The sequence below is a fragment of the Oryzias latipes genome, chromosome 7, assembly GCF_053564925.1.
Source record: "Oryzias latipes strain Hd-rR chromosome 7, Olatipes_Hd-rR_3.1".
NCBI classification, from domain to species: domain Eukaryota; kingdom Metazoa; phylum Chordata; class Actinopteri; order Beloniformes; family Adrianichthyidae; genus Oryzias; species Oryzias latipes.
The window spans coordinates 8,473,102-8,499,776 of record NC_136243.1 but is presented as its reverse complement, the minus strand read 5'-3'; the positions used below and the strand labels follow the sequence as shown (position 1 = coordinate 8,499,776).

Below are 26,675 nucleotides of genomic sequence, written 5' to 3'. Positions count from 1 at the left end.
TGCAATACACAAATCCAACTAAATTACATATTAGTGTCCATTTATTTACTTAAAACATGAGTATTAATTTGTGGGTTAATTTTGTATTTAATATAAAAAAAAATCTATCTTAAAACTGCAAAACTAGAAATATCTATTTAACTTTATATGTAAGTAATCCTCACAGCTAAACATTTCTTTCTTCTGTATATAATGACCTTAAAGTCAATTTGATTGAATATGGAGTTAGTTTTTCTAATCTTCAGTTTCAGTTTTGCTCTAAATTCCGAGTGTGTCGCCCCCTCATCGTCCCGGCAGTTTTACCTCTTTTGGTGAAAGTATTGAAATGTAGTCCTCATAGATGGAACAGGCTTTTTCCTCAATGGCGCTCTTATTGGCTTCTTGCTTGAGGTCTTCGCAGGCCAGCCAGAACAGCATGTTCTCCTCGCTGTACTCCGTTCGCAGGAACTCTCGGAAAACGTTTCGACCCGCCGGGTTCCTCATCAGCTTGTCGAATGACTGAGACCACAATCGGATCTCCTCCACTGAGGGTTTGGTGCTGTCGGGAGACAAACGGAGACTTTTCTTAATCCACACAGAAGGTGTCTTTAGAAAGTTCAAGCAGATTCCACCCTGACCTCATGGTAAAGATAGTATGAGGGGAAACGTTTGTCTCTGTTTTCCATCAGTTTTTAGGAAAAGGGCTGTCTTTAAATCAGTTTTGCTGAGTCAAGTGTCAACAGTTTCTTTTACAAAAGCAGCAGCGGGAATCAGTCTGAGGACAAAAAGCTGTTGTGGTTCCCACAAATCTGAAATCAGGCCAAACGTGTTGAAATGTGCACGCTGCAGCGAGGAATCAATGTCAGAACAGGCTCAGCTACAATCTGACCACCGCTCCTCTGCAGAGAGGGCGGGGCCGCGGGGGTCAGCAGCAGGCCGAATGTTCCCCCAGTGGCACACACTTGCATGAAATGAAAAAAGCATTTGGGAGTGGGAGCACAGCATGGCACACTCACCAAGCTTCACAGTTTATGGGTTCCATCTTGTTATCCTGCGATATTTTCTTCCACCTCCTCCTCCGTTTCCGCCGCTCCTCTTCATTCCTGACGGTGAGACTGACATGATAAAAACGGCTTTCAGAAAATAAAAAAGATACACACACGCACAGGTGTGCGCACGTGTAACCCTATTGACGTTAATGCAAGTGTGACGCACTAATGCATTAGGATTGATGGAACCAATTCACCGAAAAAAAAAAAAAAAAGTGGGCATTAAGTGTTCTACATTTAAATATTTTTTAAAGACCTTAATCACTAAATAAAGTTGAACATAACTGTATTTTACAGACTTGTAATGATGATTCAGGTTGAACTATTCATAAAACACAAGAATTTAAATGCAAGGCACAACTATTTCTATGACACATGTATTAATTTTCTATCTATTGTGAGGCACATTACTGCATTTAGTTACTGGGTTAACTTTGTAATTTCAATTGTTTTAGAACAATTACGTTTAGAAATAGTTTAAAACCAATAATTTAGGAAATTGAAATGATGACGTTTAGATTAAGCTTTACCTTAAAGTACATAAAAAAGTGCAATTTAAATAAAATGTAGTGTTTTTATTTAAGTCTCTGTTTTTCTAAATGTCTTACTGTGTAAACGATGGAAACTGATGTAAAGTGAGTTATTTTCCATTCAGCCAATTCTGGACTACGAGGAATTCTATTTTGAAAGTCTAACATTTTGAACATTGCATATTTGTTATCGCAACGATCATCAGAAAAGAGCCAGCTGCTGTTTAGCAGGTGAAGTACAGTGACAGAACACAAAGAGAGACAACATGATTTACACACATTAATATTTACTGTGTGAGTTTATACTGAAGCTTTATCTCCTAGAAGAAGCGAAGTGGGCAGAAGTAGAGCAAACCTAACTAACAACAATCAAAGCATTGTCCACTGAGAAGCAGCGTCACCATCCAGATGTGTGCTCCTATTTCCTGCCAAAACACTGTGAATACACAACACATGGTTGTGTTGTTTATCGCAGGACTTACGTCCTAAAAATAACCTGCAATAGGTGAAGTAGGATTACAGATGTTTGAAGGTTGTAAAAGCCCTTACTATGCACTTTTCTCTGACAAACATGAATATTTTTTACACTTCTCTGTTTTTATTTAGTCCAAATTAAAAATTAAGTCCCGTATCATAGAACAAAAACCAAGGATTTGCATGGGATCCAAGGCATACCGTCATTTTTAAACTACGAAAAATGCATAATAAAGACGAAGAAGAAGAAAAATCACATATAAGTCACACTGGAGTATAAGTCGCACTTTTGGGAGAAATGTATTTAACAAAATATGTGAACAACATTAGGAGTTTCATCTTGAAAGGCAAATCATTATAACGTAATAGATAACAATAGACCCTGCGACAGACTGGCGACCTGTTCAGGTTGTCCCCTGCCTAGGACCACAAGTGACCGGGATAGAGTCCTGCAGCCCCGTGACCCCGAAAGGGAATAAATGGAAGAAGATGAATGGATGAATGACAATATTAGACTGAATATATTCATGCTTCACTACTGTGACATGATAACGCTTATTTAGCTGCATGAAACATAGTAAATTATGAGCAAATACTTAGATAACCATAGAATAAAGAAGATGCTAACACTTCAAATCATTAAATCCATTGAATTCTTCATCCTCTGAAAGCCCGGTATAAGACTGGGCCGTGCTTCTTTTTCTGGGTTTCTGTCAGTATTAAATAGTGATGCAGTCACCTACAGTTCCCTCTAAATAAGAGTTTACACGTGACTTTTACTCTAACAAAAATGGTATGCGAGTCCGGTAAACTGAGCACATTCTGTACAGTAGACATGGCATCAAGGAGTTGGACAAGGTCAACAGCCAATTACGGAGCAGAACACAGTTTGGTGTGTAAAAAATACCCCAAAAACACGCAAAATTGCAAAGGTGAACCGCGGTGTAGCAGGGGGCCGCTGTAAAACATATTATTCATCTAGTTGTCTTGTTTCGTCTAAAGTGCTTTTCCGGTCAGAGTAGCAAAAATATTTTTTGAAGGGAGTACTTCACTGGTTTGCAATGACTTGTGACTGGCTTCAAAACTCAACATTGTAAGAAAGTATAAAAATGAGAGTCACATTTCATACTGAATAAACATGCCTGGACTCTCTTTAATTTGTCTCCAATGAGTCTCATCTTGGATGCAGAAGTCACCAACCCATTGGATCTCTCAAACTTTTAGTGTTTTCTGAATTACTAATTAGAAGATAGTTGAAGGAGGTTTTGGAGTATCGCACGATGACTCTGTCGCTATTTTAATGGAGCTGTTTGTAATTAGTTAAGAGCTACACCACTAAGTGAGACAAGTCTTTTAAGCTCTGGGATAATAATGGAAAAAAATCAATAGGAGAAAAACACTGTAGAGTAAAAAGAAGAAACAACAGTTGATTAAAAAAATCTGGGTAAATTTAAAACATTTTAGACAAATGTTTAATGAAGCAAAAACAAACTTTATGGAAAACATGAGACCTCTTACATCTGGAAAGCTAACAAAGAGCAAGAACATCAGAGAAACAGTCAAACATGGTGGTGGTAGTATGATAGTTTGGTAGCATTGGTAAAGCCTTAGGGCTCCTTAAACCACGTGCGGTTATAAATTCAGCACTCTAGTGGAGTGTGTTTCTCCATCCCTGCTGGTTTGCCTGCACTGTGAAAAAAAGAATGGGTTTCTCACCATGAACAGCTGCAACAGCAGCACCAGCAAAAGCAGCAGGCATTGGGCCGTTGGGAATTCTGGGTCGTTACGCCCCGCCCGCCTCCGGTCCCGCTCAGAGCTGAGGTCTCGCTGCGACCTCCCCCCATGGCCAGCTCGCCTCCCCGCTCTGCCGGGATTGGACCTGTGTACTGTGGGAGACAGGAACAAGCTTTTCAGGACCTGCGTTTCAAATCCGCTTCAACTCGTACTTTTAAGAACAATCAGTAAGACTTTGAGCAGAAAAGTTTGATCATGCAAGCCCATGACTGTGAAAAACAGAAAGCACTGCAGTTTGCAATGTGTTGAAACTTCATATTAGCTTCAGCAATATAAGCAAGTAGGCATTTGAATAACTTTACAAAGTGTTTCAGGTACTTCCTGTTTTTGAGACAACATGTCTTTCAGTTGTATGTTTCTGTTACCTGACTGTCAGAAAACAGCAAAGAGCCCGTAAAAATCTCAAAAACTTAAAACGTTCTTAAATACTGACCTGGTTTAAACTGAAAACTTTATTTGTCTTTAGTCCTTTTTGCGCAAAGACAGAGTGAAAATCTCTGGAGACTTTGAAATGCTGAAAGCCAAAAGCATCATCCGTGACTTTAATCGCCAGCAAGTCTCATTTCCTGTTCACTTCCAAACTCTTCCTGTAAAGAAGGAAATTGACTTTTACAGGCAAGCTTGTTCCTAATATATCTTGTTTGTAACAGTTTAGGCTAAAATGAATACAATTTTATGAAAACTGTTATAAATCAGAGCTCATTTAACTTTTTTGCGAATTTTTCCCATTTCTTGGACAAAGGAGGATTTTGTTACGGCTTTTTTGTGTAGCTTTTAGAAGTGGTGAGTGTGATCACATTGTGCAGTCTGCATGCCTTTTCAGTTCTATCAGTACATACGGGCTTGTTGGCAAATATCTGATAAGTCTTTACTTTCAGTTTCAGGTAGTTAACGCTGAGTGATTCATTCAGAGGCCGACTAAGAGAAACGCACTAATCTTTTGTGATTCTCCCATCCATCCATCCATCCATCCATCCATCCATCCATCCATCCATCCATCCATCCACTTTTCTTATCCTGTTCGTGGGACATTCCAAGTCCAGTCAGCAGCTATAATCTCTCCAGTGTGTCAAAGGGCCCTTCCTGCTGTGTAACATTCCCCAAACACCTCAGCAGAAAGGAGTTCAGATAGCCTTCTTGCCAGATTCCCAAACCAGCCTGACTCTTGTGGTTGTAATGGAGCAATGTCTTGACTTTAAGCTCGTCCTGGATGACTGAGCTTTGTTCCTTATGTAGAAGGAAGCTCATTTCTTTCACATGAACCTTTGGAGACCTCTTACCTCATTTCAATGGGCCATAAAAAGGGAGTCTCTACCCCAAATTTTCCTGAAATGTGTGTTTATACAAATGCCTAAGGCAGTGGCCTCCAGCCCTGTTCCTTGTGAGCTGCTGCTTCGCTTATTTTCCAGCTATTACTAATTACTGGTCATCTGGATGAGGTGTGTTCAGTCAATCAGAAGCTCAGTCCAGCTAATCAGCAATTACTGGAGCGAGGTTAGCTACACAACAAGCAGGGCAGTAGCTCATAAGAAACATGGTTGGAGATGCCTGGTCTAAGATATAAAAAAAATAAATAAGTAAATAAACAACTTTTTTGAGCTGAATAAAAATCCCTCAGGACTAGAGCTACGTTCTCACGGGGCTTGTGGAATGCGTGTTTAAGGCATTTAGCAGCTTCTTGAATGCACGTTTACTATATGGTGTTCACACTGGGAACGCAGAGAGGGGTTCTTTTTCTTTTTTTTTCTATTTACTAGCTCATGTCTGCCACCTACAGTTGGAAAAGGCTTGGTGCTAAATGTTGAAGCGGTGCAAATCTCGCAAATCTCGCTCCAGGCTTTCCCTTTCACAGGGCTCTCGTATAATTCCGAATTATAATTTAAGGAAATGTCATCTAAATGTCACTACCAAGTCTGAGTCTCCAATTGGTCAAAGTTCCGCCTGATTTAACTTTCAACGCCTGTTCAGTGGCCATACGTTTTGTACGTAGAGCCTGAAAATGGCTGTAGAAACTTGTGTGGTGATCCAAAAATGCAAGAGTTTTGGAAGTGGAAGCCTGAAACAGACGCATACGAGCGTTTACATGGACTTCTCATTGTAAAGTGGTCATTTGAACGCACGTTGACGAGGTCGGTGTGAACGCAGCTTAAGACAACTTTAAGTTTGGAAGCAGTTTAAATAGTTACCTAACCTAGAAAACCTTTTGTCTTCGGTTCATTAACGTTTTAGGTTTTATAGAGTACAGAGCAGGTAACAGTGAGAAGAAGTTTTATACTTGAGTTAAGAGAACATCTTAACCCCTATGCTATCTTATGGGGTCCAGATGACCCCACCCTTACATTGACATGTTCTCCCTACCATGACAAAGGTGGATAAAGGTGGAAAGATTTCATGTAATCCATGGACACCAGTGAAGATCACAAATCATTGAAGAAAAAAGGTTCAGCGCACTGTCTAGTGGGTCTAGATGACCCCACTCCCAATGTTAAAGTGCCTAGGATAGCACAAGGGTTACAGGAAACAGCAGCAAGGAGCCCAGTAGCTAAAAACTGCCTTCATGTGATTGTGTTTGTTTATAAGTTGAAATTCCATTGTTTGTACTGCTGTTAGTATCAAAAGAGGTACAAAGTCTTAATCAATGGTGGAGAGCATAGTCAAATTTGATTTGAACAAGAACACATGAAGTTTTGAATCAAAACGGACCTCCTGCTCTAGAGTCATTACTGCAGCGCTGCCAGACAGCCCTTTACATAATGATCAGGAAAAACTGTCTCCTGCTAAATATAATCATTTCACTGATGGCGAGCAGAGGAAGCGCAGAGACTGGAGAAGAAAGAGAGTCTTGTTTTGATATGAGGAGGCACAAGTACATTTAGGTGGCTGGAGGGCATTATTTCTAGTGCAACCTGCTTTGAGACCTGAAACAACACGGAAAGAAACAGTTTTTAAGTAGGCCAAACGGATTAATGCCAAATCCAATTTAATCAACCCTTCCAAGTCTGCTTTTTAGTTCAAAAAGGAGAAAGCTAACATTGAACTAACGTAACATTAAAGATAAGCATAAGAGTGAAAGGAAATGCGGTTGAGATCAACTGTCAAAGAAAGGATGAAGGCCTAAAACGAGGAAGACAGAAATAGGGTGATCACAAACTGAGATAGAAAGGAAGAAAAAACAGGAGGGGGGGGGGGGGGGCACCACGTGGAATAAAGGAAGTGAAAGAGTGGCTATGGAGACAAAGCAGGCAATGTGACGGATCATGTGATTGAGCTCAGATCACACATACAAACACCCAAAGACACGGATGCATCCCAACACATGTTTCAGTCCTAGTCCAGGGATCACTACATGGCTTTGCTCAAACCAAACATTAACAGCAGGAAGGCTTTCGCTTTCCATTCTTTTCATAGGTGTTTCAGACATCAATTATCCCCTCAACAACAATTATCAATCTCAATTTCGGATACATGGACCATTCAGTCAAACACAGACTAACAACATCCCATAACCAGGGTTTCGTCAGATAGTAAAGATGCTCATTTTAAACCCAAAATGTGCATTAAATAATATTCTCCCAGAATATGATGGTACAGGAGGGAAGTCATTAAAAACTCCCGGGTGCACAAATCCAACTAAACATAACTGTCATGACGCAGAAATGAGAAATTAAAGTAAAGATAGAGTCTGAAGAAGAACCCAATCTACTTCTGGGAGGTAGACGGCAGACAGACATTGCAGCGGTGCCCTTTGGCCAATCAGCTGAAGCGAAGTCACATGACCCCAACGCCCTGTTATATCAGGTTGGATTTATTTACCGCGAAACCCTGATGTAGTTTATGGGCAAACACATTAAACCAAACCCGTTTTTTAGTTTTAAATCTAAAATATTAACAAACCCCAACAGCTTTTAAAGCCAGACAAATCAACGTCAGTGGTAAACTGGAGGTAGGAGGGCATAGCAACCCTATCTTTCTTATAAACACAAGATATTTACAATAAAACAAATTTCAGCACCTACTATAAAATACATATTACAATTATTTCAAATGTTGTGGTAAAAAAGGCACTTCAGATAGAGAAAAAAAAAACACACTTTCAAATTTAGGGATTTCTTTTCCTTTACATTTTCCTATAAAAGATGAATTTTAGCGATACATTTAAAAAAAATATTTAAAAGTTTTCTGGAAAGCACTAGAGCACATGTGTCAAACTCAAGGCCCGCGGGCCGAATATGACCCGCCATGTCATTTTATGTGGCCTGCGAGAGGATAACAGTTTTTCATTTCTTGAAATAAAAAAATAAATAATTTGGTGTGTTTTTATTCATATCTAGGGGGAATCAGACGGATTGGGCAACTATACATTAGGACTTAAACACTGTCCATATAATCTAACCTGACAGAATCAAATTTCAAATGATTTATGCTAAAGTAACAACAAACATATGTTTTCAATGCAACTGTAATGGTCACTTTAAAAAGTTATAATAAAGAAATATTAAGTAATTGAACATTAAGGAGTAGTTACATTTATCTTTCATTACATTTAGTTACATGTATAAGTGATATCTGGCCCTTTGAGGACAGACACTATGCTGATGTGGCCCTCTGTGAAAATGAGTTTGACACCCCTGCACTAGAGTAATGGTGGCTTCACACAGATTACGATTTGCGTGGCGGGGGATGGCGTGGTAGAGAGCGATGTGGCAAAAATGATGCCAAACAGGATGTACCTTCTAGAGAGGCAAGATCTGAGCTTGGGTGATTATTTACTTCTATTTATTTTATACTTATTTGGTAACGGCATGTTGATGAAGTAATTTGCGAGTGAAATCCAAAACCAACATGTAAAAAAAGTTCATTGTTAACGGCCCAGAGCTTAATGATGATGTTTCATAGTCGTATAAAATGGTCCTCTCCTTTTATTCATTTTCTTTTAGCTTAGGCAGACAAATGCAAGTCAGCAAGTCATCAAAGTGGAGCACAGTGAGACAGAAGGATCACTGAAACGGGCCATCATTCACTGGAGTAGATGCTAAAACTCCCTGTACTACAAGCGTCTCTGAATGACCTTATGAACTCAAACACAGCATGTGCTTGTCAGCGCCTTTGTAGAGCTTTCCAAAATGCGGCTCTTCTCTCAATATCAGTCATGTCTTGCTGGCGGCAGATTTTGTGTTAATTAACACAATTTTGGACACCCAAATTAGAGCAAATTTGCTGAGGTGCCAAACAGAGCACTTCGTTTTTGGTCTGAACACAGATTACAGAGAGAATTATGCATTTAAGTCATGACAGAACTTAGAACATCAGAGCTTATCCTATGCTGTTTGTAGATGTACTAAACAGGACATTTACTTTCAAAAGAGAAAAAGATGAAGAATTTGTTAAACTTGTGATGATAAAAAAAAGTTTTTATTTTTTTATTTTTAGTTTGAGATAAAAGTAATTGTAAGTGCAAAAAAAAAAAAGTAGAAAAACTAAAACATTCACTTCTAATCACTATGAATGCATACAGTAGAGGAAATAAGTATGTGATCCCTTGCTGATTTTGTACATTTTCCCACTTAAAATGAAAGCGACAAGTTAGTCAAAAAACTGTCAGACAGCTGGTTCCAAATGCAGCAGGTTTATTAGCTCAGCTAATAGTCTTCAAAGCTAAATCAGAATCAGGCAGGCTGGGGTCAACAATGAGCATGGGAGCATCAGAGAAGAAACAGGATTTATCAGACCAAGGCGAGATTCGCAGCAAGCGGCACGCAAACGGAGTCAGACAAAACAAGGTCAGGAAACATCAGATCAGATCAGATCAGATCAGATCAGATCAGATCCAGAAATAACGCTTAGTAAAGCAGGAAGAGAGGCAAAAACAATACTTCACACTGAGTGTACCTCAGTGCAGTGCTTAAGTGTACTGTGAGTGATTTGCAAATGAGAGTCAGGTGTGTGGCATTCAGAAACTGTGCGCTGGGCTTGCTGGGAGATGAAGTACATTCAGAAATCTGGAGATGGTTCCCGCTGGTGACCAGAGGGGGAGCCAGAGCTCTGACTTCTAACACAGTCATCCCAACGGCAGGTCCTTTTGAACAGTTAGAGCTGGAAGATTGCAACTAATATCAAGAAATTGACTGAAAAGAACATGTATACATTTATTTGCATTTCATTCAGGGTCATAAGTATTTGAACCCTCTTGCCAGACTTCCTTTATGACAAAATCCTTATTAGAAGCACAGAGGTCAGACGTTTCTTGTAGTTGATGATCAGGATTCTGTACATATCAGGAGGAGTTTTTGTCTCAAGTCAGGGTGAATTACAGACGGACAACAAAACAGCAAAAACTAACAAGGATCATAAATAAAAATGAGGAAGACAATTTAAGAAAGAGAAGAGTAAAACATTTGAATGACTTGCAGAGAAACATAATGCAGTCATAACCACGTTATTGCCCATTATTTTCCTTAATGAAGAGCAAACAAAAATATAAAGTGGATTTCTTGATATTCTTTGTGATTTTCTATCCATCACTGTTCAAATGAACCCACCATTAAGATGGCAGATTGTTCTTTTCTTTTTAAGTGGATAAATTTACAAAATCAGCAAGAGATCAAATACTTATTTCCTCCATGAGACATTGTGAATGTTGTACAGACTCAGAAGTTAAACTGACGCTCAAATGTCTGGCGTGTCTTTGTCCTGGCCCTTGAAGCAACACCTCAAGAATGTCTGGGGAAACAAGAAAGGGGACCACAGCACCGCAAAAGAACAAGGGACAACAGCAAAAAAGATCCAGAACACAGTTTATTGACAATCAGGCAGTGATATGTCCTAAAGAATAGTAAAACACTTGACAACAAAAGTATAGAGACCACCAGCAGGGAGTGGGACCCTGGCTGAAATATACAAAAGCAGGAGAGCAACTGACCAAGCCCAACAGATTGTCAGAGTTAGCACCTTCCACTATCTGCCACATAGAAACTATTCAAAAAAAAAAGAAAACGGCAAACAAAGACTATCATTTGCAGAGTAAACTTGAACCTAAACTTAGAAAAAGACTTCAAGGAGAAGTATTATTATTTAGGCTATTTGCTTAAATAAATGTCATGTTAGGTGTACGTCTTGCTCATGGGCACATCTGCTGTCAGAGATGACAAGGGGAACACCAACTACCATTGTAGCAGTCTGTGAGACCAACCTCTTCCTCAGCTTTTTATTGTTTAGTAAATGTTTGTTTCCTGTTGAATGGAATTTGCTATTCATCACTTGAATATGTAGACCTTTGTGTACACAAATACAAACAGAACAAAGTCTCCATGAAGTTCATGCTCCGTAAGTTTGGGTTCTAAACTGGACGGATGCCTTTTTGACAAAGTGCTTGTAATTCAGCAACGGTAGTTGTACTTTGGGAAGCAGCAAAGTTCTACAAGGAACACCGTTTTAGTACATTCAAGCAACCATTAAGCAACAAGAGAAAAAAAGGAATGATATGAGTAATGAGCCCCTGCAAAGCTTTGGTTCTTCAGCACACATGACTAAAGAAAATGCAACTCGTGAGGGCAGAAAGCACAAGCATGGGGGCAGATATTTATTGGTAATTTATGAAGTATGTATATACATATAGTATAGTTTCACATAAGAAGAGGCACAGAGAATAAAAATCATAGAAAGCCGATATACACATAGAGTTTGAGGCTATTCTCATGTCAGAGACATCAGTATTAGATGTGATCCCTTTGTAATATTTAAATCTATCTCTTATAGGTGGTGAAAAGGCAGTTCAGCTAACATTAGCCTTCAGCTGTCAGCTTTGTTTGTGTTGCGTGTCTGCCAGCTACAGGCTGATGACCTGCAAGAGAACAATGCCTGCACTCCAGAAAGCAGGCAAATGCAGCGACACTAGGTAAATTGAAAACATGTGTATGAAAACAGCAAGCTAGGACAACATTGCGGAAACAAAACTGAGTGAAAGAGCCTACCGAGTGAAAAAAAAAGGCTGTTAAACACAAAGAATGATTCAAAAGGCCTAGAAGGATTTGGGCTTCACAAAGTGCTAGTTGCCTCTATAAACCTAGGACTACTGCTTCAAAGGAAGTTTACCCCCCCCCCCCCCCCCCAAACAAAGCTTTTTTTTTATTACTTGATTTTAAATATGAAAGGATATTTCCTTCGTGACCTTTCACGCCTGGAAGGATTTCAAAAATGTCTACTTCCTAGACAATGTTCCATGGATGTTGGAGGCCAATTTTAAAGTCAGGAGGAACACAATGAATTTAGTGACCAGTTCACTTCTGTATGCGTTATGTGTGCAAACAGACTAAAAATAAATGTAGTCTCAGTCAATTTATCTGGAGAATTTAGGTGTAAAAATGATACCAAGAAAAGATACACTATATTACCAAAAGTATTCGCTCAATTACCTCGACCCACAAATAAACTGCAGTGTCCACAAGGCTGAGGAGTGTTTCTAGGAATTTCTGACCATTCTTTCAAAAGCGCATTGGTGAGCTCACACACTTATGTTGTGGAGAAGGCCTGGCTCTCAGTCTCAACTCTAATTTATCCCAAAGGTGATCTATGTGGTTCAGGTCAGGACTCTGTGAAAGCCAGTCAAGTTTATCCACACCAGACTCTGTCATCCATGCATTTATGGACCTTGCTTTTTGCTCTGGTGCACAGTCATTTTCGAAAAGGAAGAGGTCCGCTCCAAACTGTTCCCACAAGGTTGGGAGCTTGAAATTGTCCAAAATGTTTTGGTATCCTGAAGCATTCAGAGTTCCTTTCACTGGAACTAAGGAGCCATGCCCAAGTACTTAAAAAAAAAAACCACACCAATTCCTCCACCACCAAATGTCACACTCGGCATAATGTCCAAAATGTACCGTTCTCCTGCCAACCTCCAAACTCAGGCTACCACTTGGTGGCTGAGTTTCTGTTTTTCTCAAACTCTTCCATTTTGTTATGATAGGGAGGTTAGGAGAGAGTAAATGTCACCACTGGATTTGTTGTAAAGGTGGCATCCTATGACAGATCCACACTGGAATTCACTGAGTTCATAGAGAGCCGCCCATTCTTTCACAAATGTTTGTAAAAACAGTCTGAGTGTTTGATTTTTTACACCTGTGGCCAGACCAAGTGATAAGGACACCTGATTCTGATCATTTAGATGGGTGAGCCAATACTTTTGGTAATATAGTGCATCAGCAAGAACCCATAAAAATCTGCACACCACACATTATGTGTCACTAAAGGTCAACTTGTTAGTTTTACTTCATTTCTGACAGACTTGAAAATGTAGCTTAAATTGCAAAACAGCAAAAATTGAGTAAGAACCATAAAACACTTTATCAGTTTACAACTTTCCTCTCTTTAACCTGCAGCACTGAGCTTAAATGCAAATGTTTTCTTTAATTGTCTGTGGGAGAGGCCGAGTCACTGGCTGTAGCATCGACAACTTCCTAGAAAGAGAATAACAAACATATGCTTCAAATCAGAAACTAAGCAATTTTACAATAAAAACTGAGTTGGTTTAAAACCGTCTTAATATGGAGCCAAAATTAAGTCAATACAAGAGATATGTAAGGGATTTTTTTCAAAAACAAATGACTACGGTTAAGTGCTCAAAAAAGAAAAAACAGAGGAACAATTCTTTATGTAGAAAGTTTGCAACTCATAACCAGATAGCTGTTTGCAGCATATGTGTTCTTCCATAAATAAAAAATATGCACAAGTGTTCATAAGAACGTCACACAGTCCCTTTGTGTGATGCTTTAGTATTACAGATGCTAATTTTGGAACGTGTTGATCTGGGAAGGTATGCGGAGTAATTGAAGGATTCACAAGTGACAGCATTAGGGAGAGTTGACATTAATCTTGGGCTAAATGAGCACATCTCTTTTTGTAAAAGTCCAGTCAAGGGAAGACCTAATCATACCCTTCAATCTCTATGCACCACAGGAAGTAGAAGAAGTTCATTTTTATCATTGAGTGTTGGTTAGTTGATAGCATTTTTGCAAATACTTTCAGAGAAAGAGCAAAAAACATCAACCAGTCTAAAGATTTTAAATTGTTTGCATAAGGACAACAACTTCACACTACAAAAAAGTCTGTTTTTCAGAGTAAAAATCCATTGTGACAGTAATAACCCACCCAAAAAAAGAAAACTAGTTTCTTAAAGAGGAAGTGTTGTGCCACAAGAACCGAACAGTTAAATGTTACACCTCAAATGTAGAGTCATGCCTTACGAAGGCAGCGTTAGTGTCTGAGTCATTTTTTCTCATCCTGGAAAAACCTAACAGCACATTAGCAAACCTGACTGCTATTGATGCTGATGCAAATTCATCAGGTCCCTCAAAATAACACCCAGTGCCATTTCCCAGGAGCTCCAGCATTTTGAGCAGAATAATGCCAGAGGTCATTCAGCACAACATGAATAGAAAGACCCAACTGGGGGTGAGAGTGAGTGCTTGCTTGGGCTGCCTCCAGGTGAGTATCCAGGTGAAGCAGTTTTACATTCAACAGGTATTTACAGATACCTGAAAACAGTTTGTAGCACTTGATATCAAAGTTTTATCAAACTGTTTAAGCACTAACCCGACACTATCAAGTGAAACACAACTTGCTTGCTTTCTGTGCTTGTTTATTTGTGTAATTGTGTAAGAGCCTTTAGAAAGAGTTTAAACTATAAAAACATTAATGAGTTGTAATAATTAGTAAAAATCTCTTTAAATCAGTTTCATAAAGATGTATCATGTGTAGGGTATCAGTATCTGCATTGGTACAAAATGTTTTATGAAGATGCCCAGCCCTAGTCAACTTGATGTGCTAAGTTAACTGATGTAACCAATTTGTGTGAACTCTTAGATGGTGTTGCATCATCACAATGCTTTTGAAAGCAACGGACGGATGTAAGAAAAAGAAGAAAGAAAATAGAAAAAGAACAGATTTGTGTTCTGGTGAAACCCCAACAGTTACATTGGCCAAAAGGATGTCATCATACCCCCACTCTTACAGTGTGGTCAAACATAATGGTAAAAATGTCAACTTAGGAACATGTTATTTCCTCTTGACATGTGTTAGCTCTACAAATTTTAACTCTATCTAAAATACTTCTTTTGCAAAAAATGTTTTCTATGTTTTTAATGTTGCACAAAAGCACAAGTGCCTAAAGCGGAATGAAGTTTCAACTTAAAGTGGAGGGACGCTCCAACTTTGAACATGAGTGCTGTCAGAGCTTATGACAGACATAGAATCTGTGGGAATAAGTAATAAAAAAAAATACAAAAATCTGGAAAAATAATGAAGACAAAAAAATAACCTCAGTCACACCCAAACCGTGGTTTACCTGAGCTGTCTGAGAAAGTGATATAGCATTTCTCTTTCCTGTTCTTTCCTCTTCAACTTCAACTATATGTTGTAGCAGCACAGTATCACGTTTCTGCCTCGTTGTAATGTGTGACAACAGAGAAAGAGGGCAAGCCTGCACAAGATGTGTGAAAATCACAACTTGGAAGGGACAAGTAAACCTGGAATCACTGACGAAACGTCTCCACTTGAAATTTAAGAAAGACAGAAAAATGTTAAGAGAACGACTGAGGAGGAAAGAAAATCTAAACCAAATAGTTCCTCTTTTACCTTTTACTGCGTTTGCGACAGAAAATATTGAATAGGACCTGAGAGACGGTGCTACTCTGCTTTAGCTGGATGACATTAAAATGACTTAGAAATTACACTAACAAACGAGAAGCAGTTCACTTCCTTCTCATCTCAACTTCATCTTGTTTTAGCCTTTATTTATCCTCGGAAGGTTGACAGAGCACACATGCCGCATTCCCACAACGCCTTCTACACACATATACAGGCTCACACCCCCACAAACACACAGAGGATCACGGTGTAGTTACCCTTATAAAGACATCGCACCAACTTCCCTTCCTTCTTTATGCCTGACCAGTCAGTCTCCAACTGATACTTCAGATACTTTTTAATTGGTTCATTAAGGTTAGACTTTAATGACTAAAAAATATAATAAAAATCTTATTGGTAACAAAACAAACACTAAGTGCTACTAAAACATTCCAGGAATGTCTTCATAAAAAGCATGTCTGTCTCAAACGCTAAGTGTTGCAAGTATCAGTTTAGTTTAAAAACTTTTTTTTTTTTAACTTTCTACCAATGAGGTTAATCTTAATAGAAACTGTCCAGTTTCAAGGCGACTAAAAATGAAAGTACATCATTGTTGTTTTTCCACAGTTTAATGTTGTTGATTATATCGCTTAGTTTGGTAACAAAAACCTGCAGCCACTTGGTTTGCTTCTCCACTTCGTTAGGGTTACATGGTTTTGTCAAATTCATAGCCATTGCAATTTTATTTTATGCAGCACGGCGTCAGCAAAATCCGCTATGTTGAAGTGCATAGAAAGCACCAATAGTATCATGGAGAACATCATATGACTACAATGTTTTTAAACTTGCAGTTTCTGTTTTTTCCTATTTAACTGGTTCGTTCATCTCTAATAACACCTAGAAGATTCAGAAAAGCAAGACTGAAGCCTGTAATGGTGCAGCCATATTGATTGGCGTTTCTTCTATCCAACCGAACAACATTTTGCTGATTCTCTGTCTACCAGTCAAAAGCACACGCCAAGTACGCACACATACAATTGAATACAATCACAACAGTAGTTTTGGCTTTGACTGATATTAAAAAGCTCTTTACTTTCAAAAGTTGAAATGGAGATAAACTTTAATCAATGTGTACCAATAACTCTCAACTACCTGTAACTTCCAATCCTGTTTGCAGCATGTAGAAAAACAAATGTGACTACACTAACTCACACCCTTGTTAGTAACATGTAAAGGAAACACAGTCTAACACCGCTACATGTTAGCCGCGTTAGCGTATTTACATTAACACCCAATCTTGTTCGCAACTTGCACAAAAAAAACAGACTGATATTTTGACAGAGCACTGTGTTCCTCTGAAAACTGCTTTGACATTGGTAAACACAACCAGAATGAATCCACCTAAAAGGCACTTCAGATTATAGGGCACAATGTTGTTTTCTGGAAAAAATGAGGGCTTCATGGTGCAGAAAATACAGTAAGGAATCAAGTACAGTAGTTCAGCGCGCACTCATAATAAAGGATTCCACAGAATAGGAAATAAGAGCCATCCACCTTAAAGAGTTTAATTAAAGCTGCTGAACTTTGTACTTAACAAAAATTTTAATAGGCAAAAAGTCAATGTTGATTCCTGCTTTATGATGAAAGTAAAAAGTGAAAGATAACAACTAAGCTAAAGGAAAAGTCCAAGGGCATCCTCCTTTTGTTTTTTATTTTGTTTGATAGCAGCTTAGCATCAAAGCCTGAGGACTTTTTTGAGTGGAAAATCAAAATTAATAATGAAATAAACAAAAGCAGCTATTAGCTTCAGATCATGACAAAATGATTATGTAGAAAAGCAACCTGGCAGCAAAAATAAATGGTAAAAGGCTTAAACTTATAGCACTTTTCTACCTTGCCTTAACACCCAAACTTTACAGTTAGCGTTCCGTTCACCAATGGAGCAATGTGGGGTTCAGTGTCCTCCCCCAAGGATACCTCAACACATGGGAAGGCAAGGCGTGACCCTAACCTATGACCATCCAATCAAAGGTCAACAGCTCTACCTCTGCACATCAGTCGTGGCTCTGTCAGAGTAAATGGAGCTTCAAAACAACACAATTGCATTTGTCAAATTCCCAGACTGAGCTAGAGTGTTGACAGGAAACTGGCAGCTTCCTCTTACAACTTTACCTCAGCAGCAACAACAAGCTATCTGTTTTTATTGAACTCATGAACTAAGACAGACATTTTGTGCATCATTATCCCTGTGAAGGGTAGTTTGTGATTTTATTTTTTTTAAATTGGGACAAATTAAAATAAAAACATTAAAAAAAAAGTAATTTTCCAATAAATGTGTCTACTAACGGGCAATTTCATTTTAGGTAACAATGGAAATGGAAGACAACAAACTGGTGTTTAGCATAAAATAGTATCTGTCTATAGCTGCATTCTGAATTAAATCCACATCCCCAGCTGTATTAGTTTGCTCTGAGTATCTTAGTGCTTTGACAGCACAGATGTGGCTCACATACAAAGCCAAAAAAGAAAAAAAACAATATCAAATTTACGTTTTGAGGAGGAAACTGTTGGGCTTTTTAAAACTCACATCCATCAATGCACGTTCCGGCAGCTACACACTTATCATAGATGCAGATGTGGCTGACAGCAGGATTTTTAGTAATTAAAGGCATTTAATGGAATTAATCTGACAGATTAGTGTTTTCTGACCACTGCCTGATCCCCCACAGCCCTCTGTAAGGAAGGGGGGGCAGGTCACAGTGACAGAACAAAAAAGATGAAATGAAATACATCAATCATTTCTATAAATAATTGACCAATTTTGTTGAATATTTGCACCCTTAAAATTGAGAAAATGATAAATGATAACGTTACATCAGCGTTCCACTGTGCAGAAAGAACAGAAACCCATGTGATATCTGACCTTCAAGAGCAAAGCAAAGGTCAAAGGTCATATCAACACAATTAAACACAGACTAGACAAGCAACTGTTCAATAGAATTTACATTTAAAGTTGTCTACAGGCATCATACAAAAGGCAAAAAGCACCAAACCAAGTTTAATTCATTGCAGTCGTTATAATCCAATTCAGTCCAAATCATTGACTGAATAAGAGAACTGGACTGAGTGCCCCCTCCCCCATCATTTGAAGGACATGCTCCTGAGCCCGCTTTCAGTGTAAGAGGTGTGCTCTACTGCCATGCTCAATTCTGACTAGAGACATTGGTTGCCATTGAAATGTGGACTCAGACAGACTAGGACCAATCACTGCTTACTGACGATTTCTGGTTCGGACATGTACCATAAAAAATGCCAACTGAATTGACTTAATTTCTTTGGAACTGGAAGCAAGTCATTTTCTATGGGTGACGTCACACTCACTCTGTCTAGTTCTCTTATAAAGTCAATGGTCACGATAGTTTCAATAAGACCAAGTTGTCTCAGGCCTTAATCAATGCACCCGTACGGGGGTTTGGATTGTCCAGGCCCGTAGAGTGTTGTAGAGAGGAGGAGCTGTATCTTAAGAGGAGCACAGGTGTGTTTTGCAGTTCTCTTGTGTCTCATGCGGCCAACTTGAGGGATACCCTAAAAATGAAACTAACGATTGTTGAGTGTGTGGTAAGTGTATCGCAAAATATTTTTTTTAGGATATTACATTTGGGTAAGGCTGTCGCATTCTGCCCTTTACAGCACTCCAGTCGTTAGTAAGGTGCGTGCACTCTTTCCTTACTGACTGTGTAAGTTTCACTTGAATAGTACTAACGGGCCCCTTGCACAGTACGCAGGGTTCAGATGGGTTGGAAAAATAAAAAATTCATATCAAGTGCATGCATCTCACCTACTTCACCCGTACGTGTTAAGTGTTCACAATGACCTGTCACTCGCAGCATGTCAGTAGAAAACAAAATGAATACATCTTGCCTTACAAGCTCAATTGGTCTACTGTCCTAATATTTAGTGCAGGCCAGCCTGGATCCACCTGTAAGGGTGGTTGTGACTAAGGCATCAATTGGTGGTCTATATCAGTGACAGACTGTGTGAAAGGTTTTCACTGTTATCTCTGTACTGAGCAAGCACAAGGCCACAGTGGAAAGGAAACCTCCCTAAAAATGGAAGGTTAGGAAGAAACATCCCATAGAAGCAGACTCAATAAGTGCAATCATCTGCCATGATGGGTTGTGGTCTGATATGAAAGAGACAGAGTACTGGATCGTTTTTAAATCTGATTTAACTTTCAACATTATTGGAAAGGTTTCTGCAGCCCCGTGCCCCCAATCTGTCACTGTGGTGTGTGTAAAAGGACAGTAGGGATATTCCGGAGCACTTCTGTACCATTTCTGTCCCTCCTGAAGAGGCAGAATAGGAGCCACACCGGGATTAGACAGTTGATGTGAACGAAGGAGTTTGATGTTCTGACAGTTTTAGTTAATTACTTTTAAATACACTTCTCGTTTTTACATTACCTATAGACTATAATTCGTGTAATTCAAATGTTCATAACAAAACCTCTGCAGAACAATTTTTAACACAACAGACATTTGTGAAGACAGACCAGATGAACAGAAGCTCTTTTCTCGAAAAAAAAGTCAGAAAATACAAAATTACTTTTGGCGTGATGGTAAATCTGTGAAGCATTCACTACATTTACATTCAGAGTGGGTTTAAGGCAGTCATGCAGCATAAAAGCCATAGATACTGACTGTGCAACGAAAGTTGATCAAACATTTAGAGAATGCACAGCTGTGTCAGCGGGTGGGCGACTTTCACCCCCTGCTTTATGACTTTTTTTCTTCTAACATTAGATGTAATCACTCTGGTGCAGGCTGTGGTTTAGCCTCTTCTGCCTTTTCTGTATTCTTTGCCATTTGTCACTGAGCACTGGCAGACCAACAGTTAGGCACAAAGAAACGTTTAATTAGATGAACGGTCATTCACTTATTTTCTACCGTTTTATTCTCTTTCGGGATCACGGGGCTGCTGGAGCCTATCCCGGCCACTTGTGGGCGAAGGCAGGGGACACCCTGGACTGTTCGCCAGTCTGTCGCAGGGCCTGAACAGAAATTATGACAAGAAAAGATGATGATGTAGTTCTGAAAAGCACAACCCAAAGATCACCTGTTCTGTTCTTGTCATTTCAAACGTCTGGTCATTTTTTTTCACGTTTTACCTTTTTGTTACCATTGAAAATAACTAACTTTTAACTGTATAAAATAGGCCTGTACAATACGCCGCAAATTTATCGTTATCGCGAAATCAAGCTGTGCAATATGCATACCGCAAAAGACGGCAAAATTCGCAATAAATGATTAACTTAAATGTGCTAAAACAAACTCATGGCAGCTTGAAATATTGAACGAATGAAATAAATCCCTTTATGCATTTAACCAATCAGAAGAACCTGTTTACGTTTTTGATCAATCAGATGAGCCCTTTTATGTTTGATGTTTGCCTCCTACGTCAACAAGGGTAATTTGGAGTATAATTTTTAAACTGTTGCAGTGAAATGGAAATTATGTTTTTTTTTTTTTTGCTATTTGTTTATATACCGCAATTTATATCGTTATCGCAATATTAACTACCAATATCGCAGATCGCGAGTTTTCCTCATATCGTGCAGCCCTAGTATAAAATAATATCAACATATCTTGATGTTAAAAAGCTATCCAAGACAATTAATTAACCATTACTCCCAAAACGAAAACGCTACTTGATCTTTGTACTGCACACATAATGTTTTTCTCTTGCTATCAGGAGGTCTGAATTAGTGCACTCATCCTCCATGACTGATTGGCCTCAGGGGTCACTGTAAGATTCCTCAAACCTGACTAAGTATGCATGGACCTGAAGAGTTTACAGCTGTCCTTTGAGCACCATGCAGACATATCTCATGTATCAGATTTTCTCCATGTTGAAAGTCGCTACTGTTGAATGAACCCATTTAGCTTCCCTGGTATTTAAGTAGAGTTAGGTCTTCCTGCCCTGCTCTCTATCAGAAATCAGTTTTCCAGATTTAAATATCAAAAAGTGGCTGATACTTTGTTTGCAGTAGATTTGTTGCATTGGATAACTATTGGTGCACTATTTCTGGTCAATCAATCCTCATTTTTTCTTTCTAAAACAGGGCTGCAAACACTTACCATCTGAAAGATTACGGTACTCTGACATCCAAAAAGTCGTGAACATGGGTTTAAACAATATATTTGAACACAAATGTTAAATAACAGATTTTTAAAACATTTCTGAGCCATGTAAGCTTAAATGCTGTCAGATGATTAACAAAAAAAAAATATATATATATATATATATATATATATATATATATATATATATATATATATATATATATATATATATATATATATATATATATATATATATATATATATATTTTTTTTTTTTTTTTTTTTAAATTAATAAAAGAAGAAAAGGACAGGGCTGCGGAGCAAGACATAGAAGCAAAAAATATCTGTTTTGTTTTTTTTAAACATTTCTGCTTCCCCCTTTAGGGCTCACCTCAGTGAATCAGCTCTCACTGATTTGCAGAGTGGTTTGGGGAGTTTTTAGGCCGAATGCCCGTCCTGACACAATCCTGTATTTTAAATGCACAGGGAGATCCAAATATGCAGCAGTGCCAACGGTCTTGCCCAAGGACCCACAGTGGGTTTTAGCTCATTGTACGCACTGGGAAGTAAATAAAGAAATAAAGAATGTATGAAAAACTTAGAAAGGGTCCCTGTGGGACCCCTCTGTATGGAGTTTGCATGTTCTCTCCATGCATGCATGGGTTTTCTCTGGGGACTCCGGCTTTATAGTTACTCTAAATTGCCCCTATCTGTGAATGTGAATGGGGGCATGATTCCAGTTGGCCCATCCGTGCTCCTGTACCTGGCCGTGTACCTCATCTCTGCTCCTGCTCCTACACCTGGCTGTGGATCCTGTTTCCGGCTGGACTCGCGCCCCTGACTGTCCCCCCAACTCCATCTGGATGAAGCTCGTCTGCTGGACTTTAAATATGTAGTTGTAGACTTAGATAAGTTAATTCTTCTCTAAGAGTTCTGGTAATCGCCTGTCCGTCCTGGGGGAGGATCCCTCCTTCATGTGGACATCCCTGAGGTTTCTTCGTTTTTTCCGGAATCAGTTTTTTTTTTAGGAGTTTTTCCTTACCGCGAAGGGGGGTCTGAGGGCAGGGATGGCAGTTTAGCTTAGTCTGTTTGTTAGTTCAATTTAGTATTTTCCTATTGAAATCTATGTATTCATGATCCTTTTGAGTTCAAGTTTCACTTTTTCAATTACCGATACGAAGCCCATCGAGACGACTGTTGTTGTGATTTTGGGCTTTACAAATAAAATTGAATTGAATTGAATGATTGGTGGCCCTGCGACAGAGTAGCAACCTGTCCAGGATGTCCCCTGCCTTCATCCCTACTGCACCGCAGCCCCGTGACCCCAAAAGGGAGAAAACGGGTTTAGAAGATGAATGAATACATGTGAAAGTTTTCACAATAATATATTTATAATAAAAAATGTTTTCCCTTTTTTTCAATACCAAACTAGGGTCAGATGTGTTGTTCCAGCCTCACGTTATATAATTTTCATCTTAATATGGTGTGATTGAAAACATTAATAATAATCACCTTTAATATCTCAATCAGAAAAACCAAACACAGAGATGTCAGCAAAAAAGGACAACAGGTTTGCTTTGTTGCTTACAAAGGAGAAAACACTGGTAAAGGTTTTTTTCTGGGAGCCTGACTTCAGGCGGAGTTCAAAGTTTGTTATCAGGAAGGCTCGCACTACTGCATTTGATATAATCATCCACTCTATTGCATCATAGTTTTAGGATAAATAGAGCGGATTTCCTATATGCTGCACCTTTCTACAGTGTGGTGATTGCTGCTGACAGGGTGTTAACAGTGGTTATGTCCGCTATAAACCGGCTGAATCAGTCTTATGATAGGAAAGGAAGAAAGAAAGACTTTCTCTTTGAAGACAGACAAACCAAGCATAACCGTGCAGTGTGTCTTTAAATGTACTAATGTGAAGTTTTTCAAACATGTTTTCCTAAAGACAGTGTTCCAAAACTTGCTTCCCAACTTATTTGAATTGAGATCAGTTCCTTATTGGGGGAACAAACTTTGTCAGCTTTACAAGTAAAAGTCAGTTTGACATTTTTTTTCATTGGTCGTTTAACGGAAATTTGTTTCTGGTCAAATTGCAGTCATCTCTAATAAGTTGTTGGATTTTTGACACCTATTAAGATTATGACTGAATTTTACTTACAAAATACTTTATAAAAACAGCCTTTAATTCACAATTTGATTTAATTTTCTGGGCTCTAAAATAATTTTCCCATTTCCAGCAAAAGCACTTCGCTACATTACCAGATCTGAGTTCTTCCAATCAGAGGTCGACCTCTCTACCACAGCCAAAAAAGAAGAGTCTTTAAAAGGAAAGTGTGTGATTATATTTAAAGAAAAAAATCGATTTGATAAAATTCATTGTTGTGTTTAACTCAGTTGTACTTATGAGTCAGTAATGCGTAGTGCAAGTTGTGTACGGTCTGTTACACAGCAGCTCAACACCACTTCAGAAGCCCGAAAAGGAAGCATCCAGGGTGCAGAGTAAAAGTCAGAAGAGGAGGAGAAAGTTGAAAGCGTTTCTTCTATTGACCATCTGGAGGACTGTCAGATCTCTGGCAAAATGAGACTGACACGACTGGAGTGCTGACAGATGCAGGAACAATCTGTCCAAATGTAAGCTTTACTTAGACTACAAGCACTACAATGACAAGGAGCTAACCCCAGTGTGTGCTGTATGGGTAGATGCACAGGTGATGCATGAAACAAAAAATATATATATTTATAGATATATAAAGAAGAGGGGATCGCTGTGCTTGAATGCAACAGAGATGTGCTGTCACTTTTTGACACAATGCGGTAGAAAGGAGGCTTTTGCTTGTTGGAAAGCTGCCTGCAAGTTCTGGGTTTGTGTCAGGGAGTTTAGAAGTGAAGGCTGACAAACATTGTCACTTACTGTTTCCCTTTGGATTCTTTAGACCTTCTTCAGAATGTTTGAGAAATGAATCTTTTTAAGGCTTTGTGGAATCAATACGCTCACTCCTACTGTTTGTCTCTCTTTATTTCAGCACAAAGTTCACATTTTACTGGAAGTTTTAGCAGCTACTGTGTTTTTTCACTTTGATTCGACTTTGTTTGCATTTTCTTTCTGTTACTCTTGTTTTTGGTCGCTATTCCTAGCTTTTTTCCCCAACAAATTTGGGTCAATCATTTAACTTAAAATCCTAATTCTGGATTTTTGCATTCATCACCCCACGTTAACAGGGAACGCAATTTTTGTGATAAACCACAGTCTCTGCTTTGATGCGCATCAAATTTTTGGCTCAACACGTCCAAAAATGTGTTCATAAACCTGCTGCATCCACTGCATGTGAAAGAAGCTACCATCAAAAGTCCCTAGGCTCAAAGTTATGTTGTGGATAACATTGATGATGATGATGGGAGATCTGCTTCTTTTATTTTGAAGAGCTCTACAAAAGCATAGGTAATGACGTCTCTGTGCTTTGGTTTATGAGATCATTCAGAGATTCTCCCAGTACGGTGAGGTTACCATCTACTGCAGGAGCTGCGTCTGAATGATGGCCGCTTTCAGTGGTACGTCCGTCTCTCTGTGGTTTGAAGACTTCCTGTCCCACAATAGTCCGAGTAGTGTGAAAATAAACATACTATTAAAATGAAAGGATATTTCTAGTGTTTTGTCTCAATAAAATAAGAATAACAAAAAGTTCAGAAGGAGCACAAATAGCACCCCTTAGCTACCGTTCTAGGTTAGTGTTTAGTGGCTGTTGACATCCAGCCACTGTTTACAACATCAACATGTCACTGGCAAAGCTGAGATCCCGATTGGTTGATGCGTTACAAATTCTTTGCCTAAGTTCAGATGTTTAAACTCTTGAAACATTACCAAATTTTCACCACCCAAAACATGCTGCTGCTAGAGAACGGCTCAGAACACGCCGTAGGACCTCAGATCGTCTCTGTAAATGGACTTACCATCGAAACTGACGCGTTCAGTGTAAACGCAACTTTAGATGTACTTCCTCGTCTTTGATTTTACAAAAGTCAACTAAAAAGCTTAATTTTTTAAGAAACTATTTCACTCTTTTTATTTTTTTTTAATCCTTGAAATTCAGACCCACACTAAGTGTACAGCTTAGCTCTATGTACTTGGAAATAGTTTTTTTTTTTAACAATTATTGTACAGATAGTATATAGAAACACTTCTTCCTACAAAAAAAACCTTTATGTATCCTTACTTTGTACTGGCTTTGCAATGGTTTACAGAAGCAAGCTGATGACACTTCTGCTTTAACACAGACGTCCAATCAACCCAAATACTGACGGATGCTTCAAGACCCGTTTTTTGTTGCTGGTAATGATAAGCTTCCAACACGAGGAGTTAAATATAGCTTTTTTTTATGGTTGCTATCAGATTCCACTCTGCCCTTCTGATCTTTATGCCTTTCCAGGCTGTCTTCTGGGTTTCTTTCAATGAGTCAAACTCCAGAAAAAGAGGAAAAGTTTAGAAGTTATGGAACATTTCCAGCCTTTGGCCCTGACATGTTAGACCCTGCTTAAGCTTTTTTAATGCCCAATTAAACATGCACATACCCACCCACACCCCAAAGTTCATCAACAGTGCAGCTCTCTTCTACGTCTTCTTGATCTGTCCCTCCTCACTTACTAATCTCCTGGAAATGTCACACACAGCCCTTTCCTTTTACACCAAAACAATTTCCCTTACAACGGTCACATACGAAAACAAACACACTGATAGACACGATAAATCCAGTCAAACCGCACCCCGAGGTGACAGAGTAAAGGCTTTTTCCCTGAGATGTCGACAAACCATATCAGCCTCCAAATTCATCCCCTCTCCTTATAAGGACACGCATTTCTAAACACAAGCTCGGGCTGGCTAAATACACAATAAGGAGCCACTTCTCACTCATTGTGCACGCACTGCCATGCATGCACAGTTCAACTTGCATGCAGATCAACTCCTCATCCATCTGCCGGCACAAACATATGCACACTTCCAGAAGTACAAGCGGTGCTTCTAAAACATGCTGACAAAAACCAGAAGGACGCCGAAATCTCACTTTGACACTCAGAAAGCCGGTTTTGTCTTAAAAATGAACATAAGACTTGTTTTC

General features: G+C 38.9%; 1 protein-coding gene across 10 annotated transcripts in view; it reads right to left on the bottom strand.

Moving 5' to 3' along the window:
* rgs19 (regulator of G protein signaling 19) overlaps positions 1-26,675 on the bottom strand; it is a 55,305-nt gene that overhangs the window by 11,755 nt on the left and 16,875 nt on the right. For 4 of the 10 annotated variants that reach the window (XM_078950142.1, XM_020704932.3, XM_011477658.4 and 1 more), the window contains 3 exons: positions 3,749-3,918; positions 996-1,094; positions 304-538 (listed from right to left, as the gene is read on the bottom strand). In XM_078950142.1, the coding sequence (XP_078806268.1) occupies positions 304-538; positions 996-1,094; positions 3,749-3,918 (504 nt within the window). Of the gene's footprint in view, positions 1-303; positions 539-995; positions 1,095-3,748; positions 3,919-20,388; positions 20,493-26,675 lie in introns of all 10 variants that reach the window. The other 6 variants (XM_078950140.1, XM_078950139.1, XM_078950138.1 and 3 more) reach the window with 3 other exon arrangements.